Here is a 27,642-nt window from a genome sequence, read left to right on the forward strand (position 1 = left end):
TTTGATTGCACTTTTGTGTTTTTGTTTATATGTTATTTGTTTCCACTTATATATCAATTATGGATTGTCATTTGATCAGCAGCACTATTACACAATTTTCTATTTCACTGAGGGTCCATAAGAGCCCATTCACAAGGGCTAAAACAGAAAAATATATGTGAAACAAGAAAGTCCAAAGGAAACAAATCGTCCACGATTCAATTGCTCCACCAGTGTCCCCATAATCACAATTCGTAGTGCTTCCACCACCAGTTGACACCAAGTATTAAAGCCTCTTACTGGATTCTGTGGACCATCATATAACAGTGATGGCGAACCTTGGCACCCCAGATGTTTTGGAACTACATTTCCCATGATGCTCAACTACACTGCAGAGTGCACAAGAATCATGGGAAATGTAGTTCCAAAACATCTGGGGTGCCAAGGTTCCCCATCACTGCCATATAGTATGCTCATATGTGTGTGTTACATCTCCTTATGAAGGGAAACTCCAAACTTGTTGTTTTTTTTTTTTATTGTTTTTTATGGGTTACACCAGTGATGGCGAACCTTGGCACCCCAAATTGTTTTTTATGGGTTACACCAGTGATGGCGAACCTTGGCACCCCAAATAGTTTTTTATGGGTTACACCAGTGATGGTGAACCTTGGCACCCCAAATTGTTTTTTATGGGTTACACCAGTGATGGTGAACCTTGGCACGCCAAATAGTTTTTTATGGGTTACACCAGTGATGGCGAACCTTGGCACCCCAAATTGTTTTTTATGGGTTACACCAGTGATGGCGAACCTTGGCACCCCAAATTGTTTTTTATGGGTTACACCAGTGATGGCGAACCTTGGCACCCCAAATTGTTTTTTATGGGTTACACCAGTGATGGCAAACCTTGGCACCCCAAATTGTTTTTTATGGGTTACACCAGTGATGGCGAACATCGGCACCCCAGATGTTTTGGAACTACATTGCCCATGATGTTCATGCTCTCTGCAGTGTACTGGAGCATCATGGGAAATGTAGTTCCAAAACATCTGGAGTGCCAAGGTTCTCCATCACTGGGTTACACTATGGGCTTTTTATTTTTTATCCTGCTGATGAACCAACCCTGACTCGGTCACATTTGGTGCTTTGGAGTTCCCCTCCATAAGGAGATGTAACACGTGCATTTGACCATACTATATAATGGTCCACAGGATCCGGTATAAGGCTTTAATACTTGGTGTCACCTGGTGGGGGAAGCACTATGAATTGTGATTGTGGGGACACTGGTGGAGCAAGTGAACCGTGGACAATTTGTTTCCTTTGGACTTTCTTGTTTCACATAGATTTTTCTTTTTTAGCCCTTGTGAATGGGCTCTTACGGACACCTATTTATATATTTGGTGTGATTTCTTTATACACGTTTTTTACCCAATAAGTTTGATGTCATTATATTGATTTGTTTTTGTTTCCACAATATTGAGTTCAATTGTTTAGCACTGCTTCATATATTCATCACAATTCTTGCATTTAGTGTCAGATTGCTCATTTGTAATTTATGTTTTTGTGTAGATATCCCATATGATTTTTTGATTTATTAATTTACACTGAACATTTTGATTCTCATTTTTAAGCTTGTTTATCATTTTGTGAGTGATTTATGTTTTTGCATTGTATGATTTGCAAATGTGCTGACGAATTATTATTATTAGGTTTTTTTTTTTAATAGCACATAGATGACAGCTTCCCAGCACAAACATGTCCTAATCGGAGTACTGGAGTACCACTGTATGCCAGCTCAGAGCTGGTCTAAATTACTGCAAATATTCCCAAACAGGCAAGCAGCAGTAATTCTTTAAGAGTCTCCTACTGCCATAGCAACCGGTTCTCAAAGCGGGGGTGGTAAGAACTTCCTGAAGTTGGGGCACATATTGGTAAAGTTATCAAAATTGGTGCAAATGTTTGCCTGAATCAGGCATGGGTACAGTATTTCTGTGTTTTTCCTGCCCCCAACCACTCCCTTTTAGCTGCAGAGGCCAGGGCTGTACACATTTCATGGCTGGGATGTATTACTTTGTGGCTGGAGCAGGAATTATACCTCCCGTCACTTTTGGCAGGCATGGGGCCCGCTGATTTAACCACTTTACCGCTGCTCACTAGAGCTCTACTGCGGCAAAGTGGCTCGATAACGTCTGGCGACTTAGACCTACGTCGCCAGACATTCCCCTCTCTCGGCGGCGCACGCGCGCCGCCGAAGGCTTGCTCCCGCCGTTTTCAGTCACAGCGGGAGTCGGGCCAGGGGAGGAGTGGCGGCGATCGCTGCTGCTCTTCCCCGATCGTCTGGGAATCTAGTCTGGAGATCCGCCCACTTTGTTTACACAAGCGGGCGGATCTCCTAAGTGACAGACAGGGTCAGATTGCAGGGTTCAGCATAGCTGAACATGCGATCTGTCCCTGTGTCACTCAGTCACCTCCCCCCACACACGTCAGTAAGCACCATGCATACATTAACCCCTCCCTCTCCAATAAAAATTAACCCTTTCCCTGCCAGTGTCATTATTACAGTAACAGTGCATATTTATAGCACTGATTACTGCAGTAATGTCACTGTTACCTCCAAAAGTGTAAAAAATGTCCGATCTGTCCGCCGCAATGTCGCAGTCCCGCAAAAAAAATCGCAGATCGCCGCCATTACTCGTTAAAAAAAAAACACCAAAAACGACAGAAATCTTTCCCTTAGATAGTAAACGCAATAACTTTTGCGCAAACCAATCAAAATACACTTATTGCGATTTTTTTTTTACCAAAAATATGTAGCAGAAAACAAATTGGCCTAAAATGATAAAAAATTTGGATTTTTACATTTTTGGGGGGAGGGGGGGGGGTTTCATATAAAAAAATGTGAAAAATATTGTTATTTTTCAAAATGTACGCTCTTTTTTTGTTTATAGCGCAAAAAGTAAAAATCGCACAGGTGAGCAAATACCACCAAAAGAAAGCTCTGTTTGTGGGAAAAAAAGGACGTACATTTCGTTTGGGTACGGTGTTGCATGACCGCGCAATTGTCAGTTAAAGTCGCACAGTGCCGCATCGCAAAAAGTGGCCTGGACGTTAGACAGCAAAATCCTCCGGTGGTAAAGTGGTTAAGTGAATGGGGCCACTCTGCAAGTGCCCGTCAACCACACGTTTGCAGAGAGCTAATGCAAGGTTCAAGGGGTTAAATCAGTTGGTAAGGTAGCAATGCAACGCCTCCTCACCGCCTGCCAAATGCTCTCTGAAGAGCAATCATAATGCAGTTTGCTCTTCAGAGACCAAAGCAAGCATGAGCAAGCCCTTACAAAGCAACATTTCCTATTATTTTGATTTGATTACACAGAATATTGATAAAAAGTGCAGCATTTTTTATAATATTTTTTGGATACAACAAGAAAAATCCCATATATTTCTATTTCACACCTATGCTTCCTGATGCAGTGCGACTGGGAAAAAGGTGCAGGTGCTTCATTTGGTGCAGCATAGTGTGTTTTTTTAGGCCCATAGACTTCAATGGGAGCGCATGCAAAACACATCCATGTCACACATCTATTTTCATGTGTTTTGCTGGATGACAATGATTTTCCCATTTTTTAGCAGCCAAGAGTTTATTTTACCATCACTGGCCACAACAAAAATATATTACATCAAAAACATGAAAAACACATTAAAATGCACAACAAAAATTCCCCTAGAAATGCAGGCACACAAATCTGAATAATCCATTACAAAAATTTGTCCCATCCAATTACTCCCAAGAAAATACAAAAGAAGGGCGGAATTTTAGCATGCTCACACCAAGTCAACACTAGTGTTCTAGTGCTCGTATGTACAGTAGGGTTAGTTATTTTGAACAAAGCAGCATACAGAGGAACCAATCTCCTCCATTTTCCTCTTGCAGCTACAGGAGGAAAAAGGAGGACAGTGATTTCTCTACATGCTACCCCTGCCGCCCCTTCTATCCAGGTGTACAAGGGACCTGCACAGGCCCCCTGGAGCATGGGACCAGGTTGCAATTGCAACCCTTGCAACACCTGTAGTTACGTCCCTGACTTGGAATATTTTTGTCTAAAAAATATTGTACTGCTTTATGTATAGGACAAATAATGTTTTATTCTGTTCTTATTGAACTTTACTTCAATAAAAAAATAAAAAATAAATAAAATCAATGAGGGGAATACTGTATTTGCCTGATTTAGAATACATTATTAGAATGAGTTTTGCTTTTATTCCTAACCAAACTTTCAGTTTCAACCAGCTAATTATATTCCAGGTGCCTTAGAATAAAAGGTGTTTAAAGCCTTGCTTACTGGCTGGCCATGTAGTCACCCAGTGCTGTTAAATGGAATAGGCAGAGAGTTTTCAGCCCTGTGTAAGGATAATGTCAAGACTTGGAGCTTACACAAGGCTCCTTATCCTTGCTTCCAATGGGTTAATGGTCCAATGGCATCTGTTGCATAGACCAGAATTAAAGTGGATCTGTTATTTTGGCCAACATTGGAAAAGCACAGGTTCAATTTAAGGCTATACTATGCAACTGGAAAGGTTTAAACCCAAAATGTAGAATAGGTGTTCCAGCACCAGGAATACCCAACAGCACATGCTAGAGGACTTGCCTTGAGGACACATCTGGGCCACCGGGGGGGTAGTTCAATTTTTTTTTACTCCTTACACAGTTGTACTTTGTCATTAACTTCTCACTTTGCATTTAAGGGCACCTTTTGGACATACTCCGAACAAGAGGAAAGAATGGAGCCATTGCGTTCTTGGATAGTTTGATACTGGCAAATCAAGGAATGTATACCCTTATCACAGGAAAGGAGCCATCTATGGATCCAAATAGCTTCAGCAGTAAGAGAAAATACATCTCTCTATCCAAGGGTGTGACTTAATGGGTGTTTGGGCGCAACGTCTCTTAGTTGATGTAGTAATCCCTTGGTCCTTCAAGGGCTGTGAACAGGTAGTGTAAGGTTTTTATGTAGGATATAAAAGATCTGCAAAATCAGTATCTATCTATACATCTATCTATCTTGTCTACCCTTCTATATCCTAACTGTAGACCAATATGTAACCTCAACACAATGGAAAAACATGCCGATTTTTTTACTTTATAATTGAACAGATTTTTTATGTATTTTTGCTCATTTAACCACATTGTATTGTCAATAAGGTTCACCTATTGTAAAGCTGGCCATACACTAGTAGAATTTGTTAGAAAAGTTTGTTTTGTTAAGTATGTGGTCAAATCAGTGTTTGTATTTGACTGCAGTGATAAGAAAATTCAAAGGAGCTGGAATTTTTCTCAAACACATTTCTTATCGGGAATGTGGTTTTTGTTTGGGAAAGTCCATTCACTCCAAAATCTAATGTTAAAAACAAATGTTTTTTAACCACTTTACCACCGGAGGATTTTGCTGTCTTACGTCCAGGCCACTTTTTCCGAATTCGGCACTGCGTGACTTTAACTGACAATTGCGCGGTCATGCAACGCCGTACCCAAATGAAATTGATGTCCTTTTTTTCCCACAAACAGAGCTTTCTTTTTGTGGTATTTAATCACCTGTGCGACTTTTACTTTTTGTGCTATAAACACAAAAAAAGCGAAAATTTTGAAAAAATAACAATATTTTTTACATTTTTTTATATGAAATTCCCCCCAAAAAAAGCAAAAAAATCAAAATTTTTTATCATTTTTGGCCAATTTGTTTTCTGCTACATATTTTTGGTAAAAAAAATGGCAATAAGCGTATTTTGATTGGTTTGCGCAAAAGTTATTGCGTTTACTAACTAAGGGAAAGATTTCTGTCATTTTTGGTGGTTTTTTTTACATCTTTTTTTTACCCCATAAGGGGCACAGCAATAAATGACAGCGGTTCTGAGCCTTTTGCATTCTATTAAAAAATATAAAATAAACTTTGAAACATCTATCCATCATGTTATGTTCACTCTTAAGCTGGCCATACACTAGTAGAAAATTTGGACGAACGTTTTTATGAACATTCATACAAAAATGCTTATCAGTACATTTGATGACTTGACAAATAATGTTCCAAAGTACTTTAACCGCTTTACCCCCGCTCACATTGCTGTTACTGCGGCAATGTGGCTCGTTATCGTCCAGCGATGTAGACCTACGTTGCTGGACTCCTCCCTAGTGGGTCACTCCTCCCTAGTGGGTCACTCCGCTGGTCACTCGCGATCGTGGGTGCAGAGGGAGAAAGGCAGGCGGCTAGTGTAAACAAGCCGCCTGTCATTCTCCCCGGTGTATGAATGATGATCATACGGTTCTACTATGTAGAACCGTTGATCACTGTTCATACACCTCAAGCCACAGCCAATCACAGTTAGAATCACGCCCCTAGGGACACACACAGCCCCTCCCTCTCAAAAAAAGTTAACCCCTTCACTGCCAGTGTAATTTTACAGTAACAGTGCATATGTATAGCACTGATTACTGTAGAAATGTCACTGGTACCCCCAAAAGTGTCAAAAATGTCAGTCAAGGGTCCGATCTGTCCGCCGCAATGTCGCAGTACCGCATAAATCGCAGATCGCCGCCATTACGCGTTAAAAAAAAATGACAAAAATCTTTCCCTTTGTTAGTAAACGCGATAACTTTTGCGCAAACCAATCAAAATACGCTTTTTGCAATTTTTTTTACCAAACATATGTAGCATAAAACAAATTGGCCTAAAATGTTAAAAAATTTAGATTTTTACATTTTTTTGGGGGGAATTTCATATAAAAAAATGTGAAAAATATTGTTATTTTTGCAAAATTGACGCTCTTTTTTTGTTTATAGCGCATGATCAAAAAATCGCACAGGTGATCAAATACCACCAATAGAAAGCTCTGTTTGTGGGAATAAAAGGATGTCAAATTTGTTTAGGTACAGCGTCGCATGACCGCGCAATTGTCCGTTAAAGTCACGCAGTGCCGAATCGCAAAATACCCCCTGGTCAGGAAGGGGGTAAAATCTTCCAGGGCTTCAGTGGTTAAGTGCCCATTTTTATTAAAAGAAACTTTTAAAAAGCCAAAATGATCAGTTTCCCTTGCAGGGCTTTTCAGTATCTATCTTCTCTCCAAAGAACAAACAATGTTAAGCCTCCTGGCCTTTGGTCTGGTCCTACAGACCGTGACACATTACCACTCGGTACCTCTCCCAAAATCTTGATCCATAGACTTGGCAGCTCCTTGCTCCTCTGGCTTCAATCTATACTCCTGGGCACAGCCCTCCTGTGTTTGCCCAGAGCCCTAGTCCAGATTCTTCTAAAAACCAAGCATTTACCTGTACAGTCAGCGTGTCGGTTGCCAACAAAACCCAGTCCCAGGGCTAGGGATTTCATCCCACCAAGATCACTGGAAACTGAAAAGCCAGTTTCAGGGGGACAAAATCCCCCTGGAACTCCTCATATTGCCTGGATTCTGGATTCTGGGTCAACAACTCTTTTTACACCCTGTCTGGGCACTACTCTGCCACAACCACTCTGCCACAACCTTCAACCACTTGGTGACCAGCCGCCGCACATATACTGCGGCAGGTCGGCTCTATTACACAAAATGACGTACCTGTACATCGTTTCATGTAATAGTCAGTGGAGGAGCCAATCAGCGGGTCAGGTGGACACCATGTTTGCCAGCCACCCGCGATCACTCCCCATTGAGACAGAATGGTGGTCTACCTATGTAAACAAGGCAGTGAAAAAAGACAACAAGGGCACCAAGTCACGAGGATGAGTAAACAACAATAACAAATTTATTGTAGCAACTGACATTTAGGTGATCCAGAATCAGCCTGTGTGGTAAGTTGCTACAATAAAGTTGTTATTGTTGTTTACTCATCCTCGTGACTTGGCGCCCTTGTTGTCTTGTTTCACTGTATGCTTGGAGGGACTCCCTACCTCTTGAGGAGCTGCCGGTCCTAAACATCACCCCAGCCTTTTTGGACTTTGTGACTTTCCTACTAGAAGGACTTGTTGCTGTCGTGGACAACACACAGTGAAGATTGTAGATCCATGGATGAGGTTTTACATATTATGCCTTCTCTTTTTAACCACTTAAGCCCCGGAAGATTTTACCCCCTTCCTGACCAGGGCCTATTTTGCGATTCGGCACTGCATGAATTTAACTGACAATTGCACTGTCGTGCGACGCTGTACCCAAACGAATTTGACGTCCTTTTTTCCCACAAACAGAGCTTTCTTTTGGTGGTATTTGATCACCTGTGCGATTTTTTGATCATGCGCTATAAACAAAAAAATAGCGACAATTTTGAAAAAATAACAATATTTTTCACATTTTTTTATATGAAATTTCCCCCCCAAAAAATGTAAAAATCAAAATTTTTTAACATTTTAGGCCAATTTGTTTTCTGCTACATATGTTTGGTAAAAAAAAATCGCAAAAAACATATTTTGATTGGTTTGCGCAAAAGTTATTGCGTTTACTAACTAAGGGAAAGATTTTTGTCATTTTTATTGTTTTTTTTTTTTAACGAGTAATGGCGGAGATCTGCAATTTTTTTGCGGTACTGCGACATTGCGGCGGACAGATCGGACCCTTGACTGACATTTTTGACACTTTTGGGGTTACCAGTGACATTACTGCAGTAATCAGTGCTATAAATATGCACTGTTACTGTAAAAATGACACTGGGAGGGAAGAGGTTAACTTTATTGGAGAGGGAGGGGAGGGGTTAAGTGTGTCCCTAGGGGCGTGTTTCTAACTGTGATTGGCTGTGGCTAGTGGTGTAACAACAGAGATCAGTGCTTTTACACAGGGGAGAATGACAGGCGGCTTTATTTACATCAGCCGCCTGCCTTTCTCCCTCTCCACCCGACGATCGCGAGTGACCGGCGGACATCGGGTCCGCTGGTCACATGCGCGGGGCTTCTTAGGGTACGAGCGAGGGCGGGAGCACGCCTCCGGCGGCGCGCGCTCGCCCCCTATTGGCTCCCAGGCTAGTGACGTACCGGTACGTCACTTTGCCTGGGAGGGCCTGACCGCCGCCGTATATAGTCGGGCGGCGGTCGGCAAGTGGTTAATATGTTCTTTTAATGTCTTCTTTTTTAGTTTGCTCCTACCATTCGCCATGTTTTGACTCCACCGACAGCGTGGCCTTTTCTTATCTTGTTGGAACAGTGAGCGCTGATTCACTGATATAGGTCAGGGATTTTTTCTATGTAAACAAGGCAGACCGCCGCTCTGTCACAAATGAAGACAGGGATCTTGTGTTCCTGCTATTCAGGAACACAGATATCTGTGTTCATCTAGTGCAGAGGTCTTCAAACTATGGCCCTCCAGTTGTTCAGGAACTACAATTCCCATCATGCCTAGTCATGTCTGTGAATGTCAGAGTTTTACAATGCCTCATGGGATGTGTAGTTCTGCAACAGCTGGAGGGCCGTAGTTTGAGGATCCCTGATCTAGTGAGTCCATCCCCCACACAGTTAGAAAGCATCCCCTAGGCCAGTGATGGTGAACCTTGGCACCCCAGATGTTTTCCCATAATGCTCAACTACACTGCAGAGTGCATGAGTATCAGGGGAAATGTAGTTCCAAAACATCTGGGGTGCCAAGGTTCGCCATCACTGCCCTAGGGAAACACTTAACCCTTTGATCGCCCCTGGTGTTAACCCCTTCACTGCAAGTGTGCAAATTTTTAACACTGATTACTGTAGTAATGTCACTGGTCCTCTCAAAAGTGTCAAAAATATCAGGGGTCAAATCTGTCTGCCCCAATATCGCAGTCCCGCTAAAAATCGCTGATCATTACTAGCAAAAAAAATAAATAAATAAAAATGACATAAATCTTTCCCCTAGATTGTAGACGCAATAACTTTTGCGCAACCCAATCAAAATACACTTATTGGGATTTTTTTTTACCAAAAATATGTAGCAGAATACATATTGGCCTTTTATATGAAAATATAATATGGTAATTTTTTGGGCTGTGTTTTATAGCAGAAAGTAAAAAATACTGTTTTTTTTTTTTTCAGAATTGTCACTTTTTTTTTTTTTGTAAATAGTGCAAAAAGTACAAACCTCACAGGTGATCAAATACCACCAGTTAAAGTAACGCAGTGCCGTATTGCATAAAATGACCTGGTCATTAACCACTTAACGACCGCCCACTGCAGATATACTGCAGCAGGCAGCCGCTGCTGGGCAAAGTGACCTATGGGTACGTCACTCGCTCAGCCGCCTGTGGGGGGTGAGCGCCTGCTGCCGGAGGCACACTCCCACCCCCACTCGTTCACAGGCATCCCGCGCGAATGACCGGCGGCTCCGATGTCCGCCAGCCACTCGCGATCTCCCGCTGGAGAGGGAGAAAGGCAGGCGGCTGATGTAAACAAAGCCACCTGTCATTCTCCCCTGTGTAAGAACAGAGATCATACGGTCCTGCTATGTAGGATCATATGTCTCTGTGGTTACATCACAAGCCACGCCCCCCCCCACAGTTAGAATCACGCCCCTAGGGATACATTTAACCCACTGTTTACCTATAAAGTTAACCCCTTCCCTGCCAGTGTCATTATTACAGTAACAGTGCATATGTATAGCACTGATTACTGCAGTAATGTCACTGGTGCCCCCAAAAGTGTCAAAAATGTCAATCAAGGGTCCGATCTGTCCGCCGCAATGTCACAGTACCGCAAAAAAAATCGCAGATCGCCGCCATTACTAGTTTAAAAAAAGACAATAAAAATGACATAAATCTTTCCCTTAGTTAGTAAACGCAATAACTTTTGCGCAAACTAATCAAAATACACTTATTGCGATTTTTTTTTACCAAAAATATGTAGCAAAAAACACATTGGCCTAAAATGTTAAAAAATTTTGATTTTTACATTTTTTGGGGGGAATTTCATATTAAAAAATGTGAAAATATTGTTATTTTTTCAAAATTGACGATTTTTTTGTTTATAGCGCAAAAAGTAAAAATCGCACAGGTGATCAAGTACCACCAAAGGAAAGCTCTGTTTGTGGGAAAAAAAGGACATCAATTTCATTTGGGTACAGCGTCGCACGACTGCGCAATTGTCAGTTAAATTCACGCAGTGCCGAATCGCAAAATAGGCCCTGGTCTTTGAGCAGCCAAATCCTCCGGGGCTTAAGTGGTCAAAGGGGTAAAACCTTCTGGTCCAGAAGTGGTTTAAAAGTCCAATTTTGTGGAGCAGCAGTTTCTATTTCTCTGCAATTTTTTTTTATGATAAAAAAATTGAAAAGAAATCAAAGATCTATATCACATCAGTCTCATGTTACTTCTCATCTCCACACTCAGACACATCACATGTTTTCTCCATCAATACAGCATGTCCAATGTAATGTATGGTAAGAAACTAGAATCTGTGCACTGGATACATTTTATTTAGTACAATATTTTATTACATCTACTTTTTTTCTTATGCAGAACTTATAGACAGTCGTTCCCTGAGCGTATTTCTGATGAACTCCTTGAGCCTTTTGCAGGAAGAATTGATGCAGGAGAAACAGGTGAAAAAATCATTGGGGCACCACTTGCGCAAAATGCGTGAAAAGCAGCAGCAGCTTGAAGAGGAAGGAGAGTGCGTTCGCATCATGGAGTATGAAAACCAAAGACTTCATAGAGAGTTGGATGCCCAGAGTCAGATGCTGAGCAAACTAAAAGATGAACAGTATGAACTCTCTATGAGATATTCTCATGCCCTGCAGGAAAAGGACACAGTACAAAGTAGGAACAGCGAGCTGCAAGAACAGGTTAGAACCAATATAATAATAATAATAGTATATTCTTACAATTATGTATTTGACGGTTTATTGTTGTATGTAATACTCTGTGGATCCCTATGTGCTATAGATAAAAAAGGCAAAAAATAACAATTGATTTATTAAAGGAGTAGACCATTTTCACTTTGCCATGTGGATGTTTAGGTAGCTTAGTAGTTAAGGAGGAGCTTCTGTCTTCCCCTCCCCTCTGCCTCTGACTCGGCAGGGGCATGTCAGACCTTTGCAAATAGTTCACTGCTTCTCCACGGTTTGCTGGCAGGGGATTGGCTTTTCTACTTAGGCTCTGGAGTCCCTGGTAAGGTAACAGGGAATGCCAGAGTACAAGGTGGTATGAGTGCCTGGTAAGTCTCTTGCTGGCTGGTGTGCAACTGGAACACAGGACCACAGGACTGGGCACGCTGGTAGGAGAGCTGGAGCCAGGGAAGAGCATGGACAGTAGTATGGATCAGACACAAGACAGGGTCAGACAGTCCAGGTCTGTATGAGAATATTCAGAGGGAACCTGCTACTAGATGTAGCTAGACTCTCTCAGTCTGGTGCTCCATGGGTCGGGGGCGGCAGACGGACCTGACCATGGACCTCACCAGCTCCAGCCCGCACCGCATACCATACCCTCCCCGGTTGCCGGTCACCGGCTCACTCACCCTGTGCTGCCCCTGGACTGACATGGGGAGGCGGCGGCGGCAGTCTCCTCCATGTCCCTCTTCATTGGTCGGGCTTCCCCTGTGTCTCCTCCCTCCTCCTCCTTCACCAATAGGATGGCTTCTCCTTTCGGCCAATCGGGAAACGGGTCTCAGGACCCGCTTTCTGATTGGCCAGGAGGAGAATCCGTGTGACAATAGCGAATATGTAATATGTTAATTTCCTTTGGTCGTCATCTCCGTCTAGTGACCATATTGCTTTTTGTTTAGTAGCTTTTGTCAACTGAAACCAGAGCTACATGAAATCTGAGCCACAAAAGCTCTGATGGGTGCTGTGATTGCAGGTATAAAAAGGTAGGGTTTAGCTATCGCCGTCAGACTATCACTTATTGTAGGCCTTGTGAAGATCTGAATAGGGAGGGGTGGGGGGTCTTCATTTTGCCTTGCCAGTCCAATATACCATAGTTGGACTCCTTATGTATATAAAAAATAAATAAATAAATAAAATGCATTTATTTTATCTTTTTGCCCATTAGTCAGTTTTTTAATAAAAAAACACGTGCAGTACATTTTTTTAAAAAATTTTACCAAGCAAAAGCCCTTTATGTCCTGAAAAAAAAGATGTAAAAATAATCTGCAAGCATATTAGTCATAGAGATCTTTTTTTTTTTCTTAGGGATCTTTTTATAATTAAAAATTATGTGCAAATGTCTCAAGCATTTGCACAGCCATCACAAATAATCCCCATAATTTGCCTATTATTTTTTTGTTCTATGGTCTTCATCTCCATCTAGTGGCCATAATGCTGTCATTTCCTGAAATACCTTAATCTGGAAAATATTGCACTATGGCCACTAGATGGAGCTGACAATCCTAGGAAAGAAGCTTATTACACACTATACAGGGATTATTCGTGACGGCTGTGCAAATGCTTGAAACTTTGGTAAATTTATTGAAAATAGCCCCCTAAGAGTTTCTCTTCTGTCAATTTTGTCCAGGAATCTAGGTTTCTGTGACCTCTGGTCATGATCGGGTTTAAAGTCTGAAAGATTCCAGGGCTGCCAATAATGACCTCTTATTGAAAATGCCGGTTGCCTGGCTGTTCTGACACAAGCTGTCAGTCATGACCCAGAAAGAGTATGCAGACCAAAAAAGTCGAACAAAAGTCAGAAGTTATTATGTGCATACTGGTTCAGGGTCAGAGACTCAAAGGGGTGAAGCAAGAAGGATAAGCTTCGCAGCAACTAGCATTTTTAGAATTAGAGGTCAGCCATTGCAACCATCATGTTTAACAGTCAATTACTGGGCAGAGTCTGATAAAAGGTGATGAGTAAGAAGAGCCTATTGTATGTTAATAGAATGTTTATTTATACAGATGTTTTCATCACGCTTATACATGCCTATACATTCTACAGATGTCTCTTTAGACTTTATGTGTATGTTTAGCCAAAGCAAGTTTTCATTTTTTGGATAGAATGGGAAAGAATTAAAATCCCTAATAGATTTTGAGTGCTACTTGGTGCTCTGTTAAACTGGATAGACACTATCCAATCTTCTTTAGATTTTTTCCTTTAGATTTACCAAAACCATATAATCTGAGGTCAAACCTAAACACTTTCAATTTGTATGCAATCAGGCAGGCCCTTGTACTACACAGTTGAAAGTAAATCTAAAGGAAATCTATCAACAAAAGTTGTATTGTGTGTATCCAGCTTTAGGGCCAGTTCACGCCACATGCAGTCCAGTGCATATTTTTTCCGCATTAAAAATGTTTGGAAGGTAGGTTATATGGTTTTCAATGGCATAGTTCACACTAGTGATCGACCAATATCGTTTTTTTAGTGCCGATACCAATACAGATATTTTGGTCATTGGATACTGGTATCGGCCGATATTGGTCAATATTTTTGGACATTTAACCACTTAAGCCCCAGCCCTATTTCGGACACTTTTTGTTTACAAGTTAAAACCAGTATTTTTTCCTAGAAAACTACTTAGAACCCCCAAACATTATATATATATTAGGGCTGTCAATCGATTAAAATATTTAATCGCGATTAATCGCATGATTGTCATGAGTTAACTCGCGATTAATCGCACATTTGTATCAGTTCTAAATGTACCTTAAATTAATACTTTTCAAGTTTTGAATACATTAATCAACATGGGAGTGGACAAATAGACGCTTTATGCAAATGCATGTTTATTATTAGTGAAACCATACTTAACATAGGATGAAGACTGGACATCTATCAAAGGGACCATAGTATCAAAAGTCATATGTTTATCAAAGAACTTGTTCATGTCTATTATACACATGAAAAAACAACAACATAGAAATAAACGGTTCCCATTACTTCTCTTTCTTTACTCAATTTACTTACACAAACCTATTTACATTTTTGCACGATAGGGCAGCTCACTTCTTGTAAACATGCTAACCTAAATGTACATTTATTATTACTGAAATCACCCTAAACAGAGCATAAAAGAACATTGACATGTTTTACAAAGAACGTGTTCATGTCTATCAAACAGGTGGGAAAAAGAATATAAAAAACCCACAGGTTCCTCACAGATTATTTCTCTTTCTTTGCACTGAGCCAGTTGCTCAAACAGACGAGCCTGTTTACATTTTCAGATGACAGGGCAGCTCGCTTTTTCTGAACAACATGTCCTGAGAGTGAAAACAATCTTTCACAAGGTACGGATGTGGCAGGTGTTGATAAGTATATGCGTGCAAGGTAGGCCATCTCACTGTGTGCCCCTTCATGATTGGACCACCACTGCAGGGGACAGTCCTCTATGCCAATAGAGGGCTCTGCCTTGTAGCGCTCCACACATTTCTCAATACAGTCCTCTTCATCATCATCAGATGAAGATTCTGGCACAGACATGAGACATGTTATCTTCTTAGGTGGTTCAGTTGTCAGTGTCACTGGTTTATCTGGCTGTGCAAGCCCCTCCCTCTTGAGCAAGGCACAGACTGAACTCCACACCTCAGCTCTGTCAGCCCTGCTCAGACATTTGAGGTCCTTAAACCTAGGGTCCAGTGCTGATGCAACCCTCAGCCATGTGGTGTTGGTTTTTTCCTTCCGTTTGTCCATGTCAGTTGTGAAAGTTTCCTTAAACTTAATCATGTAGGCTGGGTCATCTTCTGAGACCTCCATCACACGTGATAGATGACACAACGCGGGCAGCACAACTGAGCAAGAAACAAATTTCTCTCCTCCTAAAAGTTCACTCACATACCTGGAATAATAGAGAAAAGCACTTTAGTTAGACATAATGAATCTCTCACTCACTTTCAATCTCTCACTCTTAACACACGGACGCGCACACACACACACACACACACACAAATATAATAATAATGAGAGTATCAATAAATTACCTGCAGTGTTCCAGCACAGTCTCCAACCTCTTCAGTTTATCAAATTCAGCTGCAGTTGGCATGTTGATGTTGCCTGCATGTAGGGCCAGTGCATCTCTCAATGGTTCTTGATTTCTCTCAACACGCTTTATCATTTCTAGGGTGCTGTTCCACCTAGTAGACACCTCCTGTACGAGTGACTCTTTCTTTTGAAGATGTTTGACTTGCTGCTGTTCAAGCTCGGCTGCGTTAGCAGGGCTATGCTTGAAATGACCCACTAACTTCCTGCATTTTGCCAAGGCGCCATCAAACGGGCTGTTTTGGAGAGAAACTGTGATGGCTCGGTGGAGGCTGTGTGCAATGCAAGGCATATGCTCGAACGGGAGCTGCCTGGCCGCTGCAATCATGTTGCGTGCACTATCAGTGGTCACTATTTTAATTTTGAGTTCAATGTTCCACTGTCTGGCTACTTGAAGAAAGTGCTCAGCGCAAACGTCAGCATAGTGTCTATCTTCTGTCTTCATAACGGTCAAAGCGTGAGACTGAAGTTTCCAGTGCGTGTCAAAATAATGTGCTGTGACGCCTAGGTAGCTATGGTTACTGAGGGAAGTCCAATAATCTCCGGTGAGCGCAACCGTGTTTGTCTGTCTCAATGCCTCCTGAACTTTAGCTTTCTCCTCTTCATATAAGTTGTGAATCTTGGTTGTAATGGTGGCTCTTGAAGGTAGTTCGTATGTAGAATCGTTAGATGCGATGCGAATAATTTCAAGTAGACCCTCGTCCTCGACCACATTAACTGGTCTACATGCTGTAGCCACCCATTTAGCTATAGTTGAGGTGAGTCTATTAGTTGTGGACTTATCCATCGATCTCCGCTGCAAACTTTGATCCATTGTGGTCTGCCTTTGACGAGGGGGAGGGGGGCTCTCCGTGTCAGTTGTATGCTTCGCCATCAAGTGATATTTTAAACTCGACGTGCTGCGGTGATAACTTAATTCACATCGACAATAACTGCAGATAACTTTTGTCTTGTCGACAGAACCATCAGACCTCGTTTTGTATATAAATTTTCCGTTCAGAAGACCCCTTTCTTTTTCCATTTCTGTTTGCTGCTGCATCTCTATCTCTCCAACTACGGGCTAGGCCACGGGTCAATATATATGAACTTCATGAAGTGTTTCTTTCTGTATAGACCACAGAAGAAAGAGGGTCAATTTAGTCAGCAGTAATGTTTGAGGCTATTAGTGTGTAACATAGACAGTTTATTGATAAATTAAATATATTGGGGTTTAGTAACACCCGTGCAAGATAAGGTTGTTAGTGAATACAATCAGTGCATTAATAGGAAACAAGACAGACATAACATAAAGTGACAGATAACCGGCCGGCATATATTTACTTCAAGTGATATACATATATTAATCACAACATGCTTTAATAGCCGTAAATGTTCTTGAAGGGGCTCCTTTTGGGCAATCGGTCGTCGATTTTAATTGGTGACTGTGTATGGGCAGTTGTTCTTATTGAGTTGCTCCGAGGAAATCGTTTAGGGGTGGTTTTATCTAAGTATTGAAAGCAGGGCTGTAAGAACTACCGCTCAAGATTTCCTTGGTTGGGACAGCAGAATATGGCTGTATTGTCGTTATTATATAAACGTCGGTTCAGTACCGCATATAAGTGGAAACAGTGCTCCGATGGCTAAAAGCCATTTCTTCACCCCTGTGTGGTGAATGCTTTATGTACCTTTCTGCCGATCTGTAGGTCAGTGCGTCTGCTTCCGCTGTCCTTTACCGCTGTTGCTCTCGTGCTGTCATCAGTCTCCGCTCTTCCTCGTGGTTCCTGGCGTCCGATGCTTGCTTGGAGCGATGAGGGGGTGTGCCGCCAGGCTAACTTGCGTAGCTTCGTCTGGACGTCGTAGGCCACGGGTCAAACAGGTGATGCGCGCTGCATTAATCGCGCGTTAAAAAAATTATCGCCGTTAAAATGAATCTGAGTTAATGCGTTATTAACGCGCTAATTTTGACAGCACTAATATATATATATATATTTTTAGCAAAGACTCCGGAGAATAAAATGTCGGTCATTGCAAAATTTTTTGTCACGCGGTATTTGCGCAGCGGTCTTTAAAACGCCATTTTTTTTGGAAAAAAATTGAAAAATCACATTTCACTGCATTTAAAAAATACTAAACAGTAAAGTTAGCCCATTTTTTATATATATTGTGAAAGATGATGTCACGCCGAGTAAATAAATACCCAACATGTTACGGTTTAAAATTGCGCCCCCCCCCCCCCCGTGGGATGGCGACAAACTACGGTCAAAAGAGATCTCAATCTGCGATGCTTTAAATTTATTTAACGGTTACCAGTTTAGAGTTAGAGTGTAGCTCTTTTTTTAAAATTATTGCCCACGCTCTGGCGATCGCGGCGATACCTCACATGTGGGGTTTGAACAGCGATTTCATTCGCAGCTCGACTTGCGCATACGTTTTTTTTTGTGCGCGAGCTAACGGTGACGGGGGCGCCTAATTTTTAATTTTTTTTCCTATTTATTTTTTATTTTTTTTAAACTTTATTACAGTTTTTAAAAAAAAAAAAATCTGATCACTTTTATTGCTGTCACAAGCAATGTAAACATCCCTTGTGACACCAATATGCAGTGACAGGTACTCTTTATGGAGGGATCGAGGGTCTAAAAAACGGCATTTTTGCATACAGCCGTTTTTCAAAACTGCCGCCTTTTGCAGCACAGTAACCCGGAAGTGATGTCATGGACGCCGCTTCCGGGTTACGTCATCGGAGACCCGATCGATGCCGTTTCCGGCATTCATCGGGACTCCATCCAGCCGGCGGACGTGCCGGCTGGGTGCTCGGGGCTCTCGGTGGGACGGGACCCCCGGGCAAAGCCACGGAAGGCGGCGGGAGGGGGGGACGTCCCCTCCCGCCCCCCCGGGTAACGATCGAGCGGCTCCCGAGCCACATCGGTCGTTACCGACGGAAAGCTGACCGTCGGCTTCAAACCACGGTACCGGGATGATGCCTCTAACTAGAGGCATCATCCCGGTATAACCCCGCAAAGTGTACCGACGTATCGGTACGTTACTATGCGGTAAGTGGTTAAAAATTTTTTTTTATTAATAAGGTACTCTGGTGGAGGGATCTGGGGGGTCTAATAGACCCCAAACCCCTCCTCTGCACTTAAAAGCATTCAAAACGCCAAGTTTGGCTGTTTTGAATGCTCACATTTTTTTGAATTTGCCGCCAAGTACCCGGAAGTCATGTCATGACATCACTTCTGGGTTTTTTACATGGAGACCCGATCAGAGCCGAATGCAGCTTTGATTGAGTCTTCTCTTTGGCGGCTGTGCAGGTAGGATGCCTGGTCTCCCGGTGGGTCGGGAGACCCGGGCGAGCCATGGAAGGCGGTGGGAGGGGGGGGGGACGTCCCCTCCCGCTCCTTGTAATGACAGCTGAGCGGCTTCTCAGCCACATCGGTTGTCATTACAAAACAGCTGACCATCGGCTATGGACGCCGGTACCAGGGTGATGCCTCTAGCTGCAGGCATCACTCCGGTATAGCACTTTCCTGAAATATCGGCAATATCGGTAACCTCAGGGGCCGATTCCGATATATTGGGGAAAGTGCATATTGGCCGATAATCAGTCGATCCCTAGTTCACTCCAGTGCATTCCAGAAAAAAGTAGAACATGCTGCATTTTTTTGTGCACTGAACTGTACTGGGGCGCGGTAAAACACATAAAAAATGCACTGGAGCCTCACATGTCCTTATTTAAGGTGGAAAAAAAAGAGGGGGGAAAATGCACCAGAACGCATCAATAACACCAAAAAATGAATAATAAAAATGTGTCCGGACTGAATTCCTATGGTCTGAGCTACTATTCCACTGACAGAAACCACAGCCAAACAGACAAAAATATTTTTTTAGCAGAGTAAAAGATAGAACCTCTGTCAGCTTTTTATTTTTGTATATGTCCTTCTAGCAGATTTTTCTCCATTTCCTGTTTAATAAAACATTTGCCAATTAGGGGAAATCTCCTGAATAGCAGTAAAAACCCGACAAGATCAAATTCTTCTCCGATCTATACACAAAAAAAAAATGGTTGCACATACACCTAATTATAATACTTTAATAATAACTCTAATTATAAGAATTTAATAATAACTCTAATTATAAGAATTTAATAATAACTCTAATTATAAGACTTTTGTTGCACAAATGCCAGAGGCAGAGTAAGGAGCATTCTTCCCACTGACTGTCACACTAATGTGTCACGAGTAGCTGATCTAAGGGAATAATGCCTGTATTGCCAACTCCATCTAGTGGTCAAAATGCAGTATAGCTTTCTGAAACACGTCAGTGAGAACATACACTGCATTTTGGCCACTAGATGCTGGTGATACAGGAATTCATGCCAAAAAATGTTTCATAAACAGATTCTTTAAAATCTGTAAAATGTATAGGCATAATTAAGTGTTATATAAAGATCTGCATAAATAAGCATTCTATTAACATACCAAACGGGTTTGTATTCCCTTATAAATTTTTATCAGACTCCACCCAATAAATTATTGTTGCTATTTTTAAAAAGGACAATTAATGATGCTGTGCATAGTATCCAGTTAGATGTTTGCCATTTTGTAACATCCAAAAAGTTGCAGAGTTTGGCTTCCTATGAGGGGGAAATCCATTAGGCCCCATTCACACTTTCAAATGCAGTGATTACCTCTTTGCCTCCAGGATTGATCATTTGCAGGCAATAACTCCATGAGTGACAACATGTGAGTGGCCACGTTTAGTTACCGGAGCTGTCAGCGTCTAAAGCTCGATGCACACAATACAACTTTTGTTGTTCGATTTCCTTTAGATTTACCTTCAACTATGTAGTATAAGCAGTGGCGGCTGGTGCTTAAAATTTTTTTGGGGGGGGGGGGCGCAAACAGAAAAAATTGAATAGGCATTGCTTTGCCGCAAAAAACGTGGCAAAAAAATTGCATGACTTTGAGGTCACAAAAGTGTGAAAGGGGCCTTCAGTAATCAAAGTATAGTGTGCCCCCATCAATGCAGAGTTACTACAGCATGCCCCCATTCAATGCAGAGTTACTACAGCGTGCCCCCATTCAATGCAGAGTTACCACAGCATGCCCCCATTCAATGCAGTGACCAGCGTGCCGTGCCCCCTTCAATGCAGTGACCAGCTTGCCATGCCCCCATCAATGCAGTGACCAGCTTGCCGTGCCCCCATTAAATGGAGTGACCAGCTTGCCGTGCCCCCTTCAATGCAGTGACCAGCTTGCCGTGCCCCCATCAATGCAGTGACTAGCTTGCCGTGCCACCTTCAATGCAGTGACCAGCTTGCCGTGCCCCCTTCAATACAGTGACCAGCTTGCCATGCCCCCATCAATGCAGAGACCAGCGTGCGTGTGTGCCCCCTTCAATGCAGTGTGGGCCCCCCCCCCCCCGAGACCAGTGCACTTACCTGGAGCCTTGGAGCGGCGGCGGCTTCTCTTCAGTCCCGGCTGCGGCTTCTCCTCACTGTGTTCCCCGGCGGCGCGTCTCCTCCAGTCCTCCTGCCCCCGCCTTCAGTAATCAAAGTATAGTGTGCCCCCATCAATGCAGAGTTACTACAGCATGCCCCCATTCAATGCAGAGTTACTACAGCGTGCCCCCATTCAATGCAGAGTTACCACAGCATGCCCCCATTCAATGCAGTGACCAGCTTGCCGTGCCCCCCATCAATGCAGTGACCAGCGTGCCGTGCCCCCATCAATGCAGTGACCAGCGTGCCGTGCCCCCATCAATGCAGTGACCAGCTTGCCATGCCCCCTTCAATGCAGTGACCAGCTTGCCGTGCCCCCTTCAATGCAGTGACCAGCTTGCCGTGCCCCCTTCAATGCAGTGACCAGCTTTCCGTGCCCCCTTCAATGCAGTGACCAGCTTGCCATGCCCCCATCAATGCAGTGACCAGCTTGCCGTGCCCCCATTAAATGGAGTGACCAGCTTGCCGTGCCCCCTTCAATGCAGTGACCAGCTTGCCGTGCCCCCATCAATGCAGTGACTAGCTTGCCGTGCCACCTTCAATGCAGTGACCAGCTTGCCGTGCCCCCTTCAATACAGTGACCAGCTTGCCATGCCCCCATCAATGCAGAGACCAGCGTGCGTGTGTGCCCCCTTCAATGCAGTGTGGGCCCCCCCCGAGACCAGTGCACTTACCTGGAGCCTTGGAGCGGCGGCGGCTTCTCTTCAGTCCCGGCTGCGGCTTCTCCTCACTGTGTTCCCCGGCGGCGCGTCTCCTCCAGTCCTCCTGCCCCCGCCTCCTCCTCGGCCAATAGCATGGGGTTTGCCTTGTGGCCAATCAGGAAGCGCGTATCGGACGCGCTTCCTGATTGGCCAGGGGGAGGATCGGTGTGACAATAGTGAATTTTCATTCGCTATTATCACACAATGGGTGGGCTCGGGCGCACTGCTCTGCGCCCCGGCTCCACCCTTTGCATCACCCTATTAGAGCCTCTGGCTCTAATCAGGTGATTTAAAAAAAAAAAATCCCATTAAGCTCCATGCGTCCGGCGCCCTGCATGCAGATTAGGGGGCCGGACGAATGGATGGGGGGGCGGCGCCCCTTTGCCCTCAATACACCGGCCGCCACTGAGTATAAGGGACTGCCTGATTACTTATAAATTGAAAGTGTTTGAGTTTGACCTCATATTCTATGGTTTTGGTAAATCTAAAGGAAAATATCTAAAGAAGATTGTATAGTGTTTCATCCGTTTTTCATCCGTTTTTCGTCTGTTTATCGTCCTTTTTTATCCATTTTTCATCCATTTTTCATCCGTTTTTTTACATCCACTACCAATGCAAAAACTGATGAAAAACGGACCATTTGTCTGTTTACATCCGTTTTTCGACCGATCCGTTTTTTTGACGGATGAAAAATAGGGCATTCATCCGTTCCAAAAATGGACATTGACGGAAGTGGATGAAAATGGATGTTAACGGATGATCATCCCTTGTCATCCGTTTTTACATAGAGATGCATTGATGTCCGTTTTTCATCCGTCAACGGATGGATGAAAAACGGACAAACGGACCTATGTGTGAAAGGGGCCTTAGGATAAGACTTTTGCACACCCTTGGTAATGTTGCACCTGAAAAGTATTTAGCTGATTTGAACTGAAAGTTAATTTGGGTTTTAAAGCAGAATTAAACCATAGCATTCTTGTATGCACAGCATATTAGCACATTATGGCAGACTTACCTGGCAAGCAAACTCCATCGTTCTGGGTTCCGACTCTTCAGCTGCTTGGTTGCTTGGGCTACAATGACATCACTCCTGTGCATGCACAAGGGAGTCCTGTCTGTGTACATTAATGTCACAGAACAATGCCATAAATGTACACTGAGGTGCACATAAAGGCTGATGGAGAGGGGTTTATGATTAGTAGGGTCTCCTCTGTCATAAAATGCTACCTCTCAGTCATTTTTTATTAAAGATTTAATTCTGCTTTAACAATGAGAAGCGCCACAGGGCTGTATTTTCCATTCACACAGTAGGTCTTTGCCTGTAGCTGGTAGAGATAAGGAGGCAGACCCTGATTGTATTGGGCACTTGTTTTCCAATTAGTAGAAATACTGTCATCTCTTAATTTACAAATTTTGACCTGAAAAAAGCTTGAAGTGCCAATCCAAGCAAGAGGAAAGGCTCTCTCCTCCTGGTTCTCAGATGTGAGGTTGCTGGAATCCAAACTAGCAAGTGTCACGTACCTTTATTGAGGCTGAGCTGATAGGAGGGCTTTCCCTACACCTCCTGCCCTGTTTCTCCTGAAGGTGGTGACAGGATATAGAAGGGCACGGGTGCCTGGTTGGAGATCCTGGAAAGAAGGTACTTGCAGCAGATGCCAAGCAGGTTTGTGGACTGGCAGATGCGAGTACACGCCAACGGGTGCAGACTGGCAGGAAGACTGGTGAACAGGCAGGTGCAGGTACACAGCAGCAGGTGCAGGACTGCAAACAGAAACTAAGCTGGTGAGCAGGTGGATGCAGGATCGTGGGTGGTCAGGCAGGCAGAAGTCGGTTACGACCAAGTAGTAGAGGTACAGGATCGGATCCAGAGAAGAGTCAGGGCTAAGCCAGGGTCGATATCAGGCGAGCGGAGAAGGCACCGGAACAGTAGGCAAAAGGTAGAGTTGGATCACAAGCCAGATCAGCAATAAGGTATCAGGAACAAGCAGAGTCAAACAGGCTGGATATAAACAGGACAAGCACAGGATCAGGTCACAGGCAGTAGAAGCTGATGACCACTCAGCAACAGTGGCGGCCCACCCATAGGGGGCGCAGGGGCGCCACCCCCCCCCCCCCCCCCAAACACAAGCAGAAAAAAAAAGATTAAGTAAAAAAAAAATAAAAAAAGTAAATTTTTCGCCCAATAGGGGTGCCGGACTTAGTGCTGGGTATGGGGGGGGGGGGGTTTGACCCCACCTTTGCCTGACAGATGCGAAGATTGGCGCTCTTCTGGGGGTCATCGGGGCGCAGAGCAATGCGCCCCGGCACACCCCACTTTAACAATGTCCGGGCTTTGATTGGCCCAGAGTCCAGCCTGGACCAATCACAGGAGGACATCGGACCTGGTGACGTGACGTGTGGGGGCGGTGCATCACCCCGGCGTCACGATCACCTTCCGTTCCAGCCCGCGGCCCAGCGCAGAGAGAGAGGAGCGGCGATCGAGACGAGAGCAGCGTGACCGTGGAGGAGCTGACTCAGTCGGACGGATCGGATTCGGATCGGACATCCCGCGACCTACCGTGGGACGGTAGGAGACGTCCTGATTCCTGAATCCTTGCTCACCCCACCACTGGGTCTGGCACTGACTGAGACGAGACCAGTCTCCCAGAGTCCCACCAGGTCAGACGAGTCCTTGAGTTGACTTCAGGCAGGCCACAGGCGCAGCCGCGCAGCCAGGGAGGGAGAGTACTCCGCAGCAGGCCGCAGAGGCGCAGGCACAGTCCCAGGCTCCCAGCAGTGTGTGACAGACAGTCAGGGACCAGCAGCAGCCCAGCAAACAGTAAGTGAAGAACTTTGAAGTGGCGATATTAGACAAAAAATTTCAAATGTTCCTCCATGCCTGTAATACATGCGGGCTTAGGCCTCTACCTGCATAAACTACAACCGTGCTTTCCTGGAGGTCGAATTCAGGGGTGGGCCCGGGCCGCACTCTGTCCTGTGAGCATAGAAGTGGGCACAGAAGCCCTGTGGAACTCTGGACAGGATGAGGGAACATGGCTTGGGAGGGGGGGGGGATAGGGGGGTGGCGGCACACTGTGTGGTTATTGTGAAGCTGCATGCCTGTACATTGACCTGTGCCATGCCTGTACATTACCTGTGCCATGCCTGTACATTGATCTGTGCCATGCCTGTACATTACCTGTGCCATGCCTGTACATTGACCTGTGCCATGCCTGTACATTGACCTGTGCCATGCCTGTACATTACCTGTGCCATGCCTGTACATTGACCTGTGCCATGCCTATACCATCACCTGTGCCATGCCTATACCATCATCTGTGCCATGCCTGTGCAATGCCTGTACAATGACCTCAAAGTCATGCAATTTTTTTACCGCATGTTTTACCGTGAAGCAATATCTATTACATTTTTCTTTTTGCGCCCCCCCCCCCCAAAATTTTTGAGCACCAGCCGCCACTGCTCAGCAATCTTCTGGTCTATGGAGCTAGTTTAAATAGGCAAGAGGGCACCAAGTATTCACGCACGCTCACACTAATGCGCATGCGCATGTGCGCAGATACGTTACGAAGTCAGGAATGTCTAGTTGTCACTCGATAATTCTTTTGCGCATGCGCGCAAGTCACGGAACCTCTAGTTGTCACTTGATAATTCTTATGCGCATGCGCCTAAGTCGCAGAACCTCTACTTGTCACTTGACAATTCCTATTAGCAAGTGCACATCTTCGTGCACGTCTTTGTGCATGACTATGCATACAATTTCTCTGACAGTCAGGTTAGAACCATTATATGTAATAAAGGTGATCCTAGCAAAAGAATGACACTTTGGGTGCCAAGGTTTTGTCCCTATAGACTCCAGGATGGACATCTGACCCTGAGTTGAGCACCAAAATCTTTGAATGATCTGTAATGTTGTACCATCAATGTTTTCTAAGGGTGGCAATTTGAGGAGTCAGAAATGTGTGATATGGTATATATTATTCCTGAAGTGATAGTCTATTTCCAAAATGAACACAGATAATTATGAATCATGAAAAAAAGATATGTTTTGCCTGAATGTATTACTAAACCTACAACAGTAAAAACAGTCTGTATATGCTGTAAATCATGTTATACTCACTTTGGAACCTAAGGGGTTAATCTTGCGCACTGTGTAAAAAGGCTGTTTGATCCTGTCTTCTCTAAACCTCCCCTTCTTCCACAGTCCCCAATCCATCTCCTGATAGTACAGAGCCTTGGGGGCACTCTGCACATGTTCAGTTTGGTGTGTATTGCTAGAGAGTTATTTTTTTTTGTTTCCTGGGAGGGTGCATGTGATCGGCGCAGGGTCAATTAGCACTGTCCAGACAGAGAGTCAGGGGTTCAGCAGTCAGGAGAAAAAAAAATTCTCCTAAAGGCTTTAACCAGTGCTCGGCCGGATACTGATAGAAGTCACAAGACTGCTATATACTGCTGCTGAGAAAGCAAGCATGGTACAGGAGAATTCAGTGTGACTGGCATGGTACAGGAGAATGCAGTGTGTCTGGCATGGTACAGGAGAATGCAGTGTGTCTGGCATGGTACAGGAGAATGCAGGGTGGCAGGCATGGTACAGGAGAATGCAGGGTGGCAGGCATGGTACAGGAGAATGCAGTGTGTCTGGCATGGTACAGAATAATTCAGGGTGACTAGCATGGTACAGGAGAATGCAGTGTGTCTGGCATGGTACAGGAGAATGCAGTGTGTCTGGCATGGTACAGGAGAATGCAGGGTGGCAGGCATGGTACAGGAGAATGCAGTGTGTCTGGCATGGTACAGGATAATTCAGGGTGACTAGCATGGTACAGGAGAATGCAGTGTGTCTGGCATGGTACAGGAGAATGCAGTGTGTCTGGCATGGTACAGGAGAATGCAGGGTGGCAGGCATGGTACAGGAGAATGCAGTGTGTCTGGCATGGTACAGAATAATTCAGGGTGACTAGCATGGTACAGGAGAATGCAGTGTGGCTGGCATGGTACAGGAGAATTCAGGGTGACTGGCATGGTACAGGAGAATGCAGTGTGTCTGGCATGGTACAGGAGAATTCAGTTTGACTAGCATGGTACAGGAGAATGCAGTGTGGCTGGCATGGTACAGGAGAATTCAGGGTGACTGGCATGGTACAGGAGAATGCAGTGTGTCTGGCATGGTACAGGATAATTCAGTGTGACTAGCATGGTACAGGAGAATGCAGTGTGTCTGGCATGGTACAGGAGAATGCAGTGTGTCTGGCATGGTACAGGAGAATGCAGGGTGGCAGGCATGGTACAGGAGAATGCAGTGTGTCTGGCATGGTACAGGATAATTCAGGGTGACTAGCATGGTACAGGAGAATGCAGTGTGGCTGGCATGGTACAGGAGAATTCAGGGTGACTGGCATGGTACAGGAGAATGCAGTGTGTCTGGCATTGTACAGGATATTTCAGGGTGACTAGCATGGTACAGGAGAATGCAGTGTGGCTGGCATGGTACAGGAGAATGCAGTGTGTTTGGCATGGTACAGGAGAATGCAGGGTGGCAGGCATGGTACAGGAGAATGCAGTGTGTCTGGCATGGTACAGAATAATTCAGGGTG

General features: G+C 44.2%; 2 protein-coding genes across 2 annotated transcripts in view; one reads left to right on the plus strand and one right to left on the minus strand.

Moving 5' to 3' along the window:
• Positions 1 to 27,642, plus strand: part of CARD14 (caspase recruitment domain family member 14) — a 122,378-nt gene that overhangs the window by 12,152 nt on the left and 82,584 nt on the right. Inside the window, exons 2-3 of the mRNA XM_082271736.1 lie at positions 4,723 to 4,860; positions 11,423 to 11,748. Of these exons, the coding sequence (XP_082127862.1) occupies positions 4,723 to 4,860; positions 11,423 to 11,748 (464 nt within the window). The remainder of the gene's footprint in view (positions 1 to 4,722; positions 4,861 to 11,422; positions 11,749 to 27,642) is intronic.
• LOC309566924 (E3 SUMO-protein ligase ZBED1-like) lies at positions 14,999 to 16,910 on the minus strand (the record flags this gene model as incomplete). The annotated part of the gene is made up of 2 exons (XM_082272257.1): positions 14,999 to 15,671; positions 15,814 to 16,910. The coding sequence occupies 2 exons, from the start codon at positions 16,908 to 16,910 to the stop codon at positions 14,999 to 15,001; spliced, it is 1,770 nt and encodes a 589-aa protein (XP_082128383.1).

The sequence above is a fragment of the Pelophylax lessonae genome (assembly GCF_965119305.1).
Source record: "Pelophylax lessonae genome assembly, chromosome: 11".
NCBI classification, from domain to species: domain Eukaryota; kingdom Metazoa; phylum Chordata; class Amphibia; order Anura; family Ranidae; genus Pelophylax; species Pelophylax lessonae.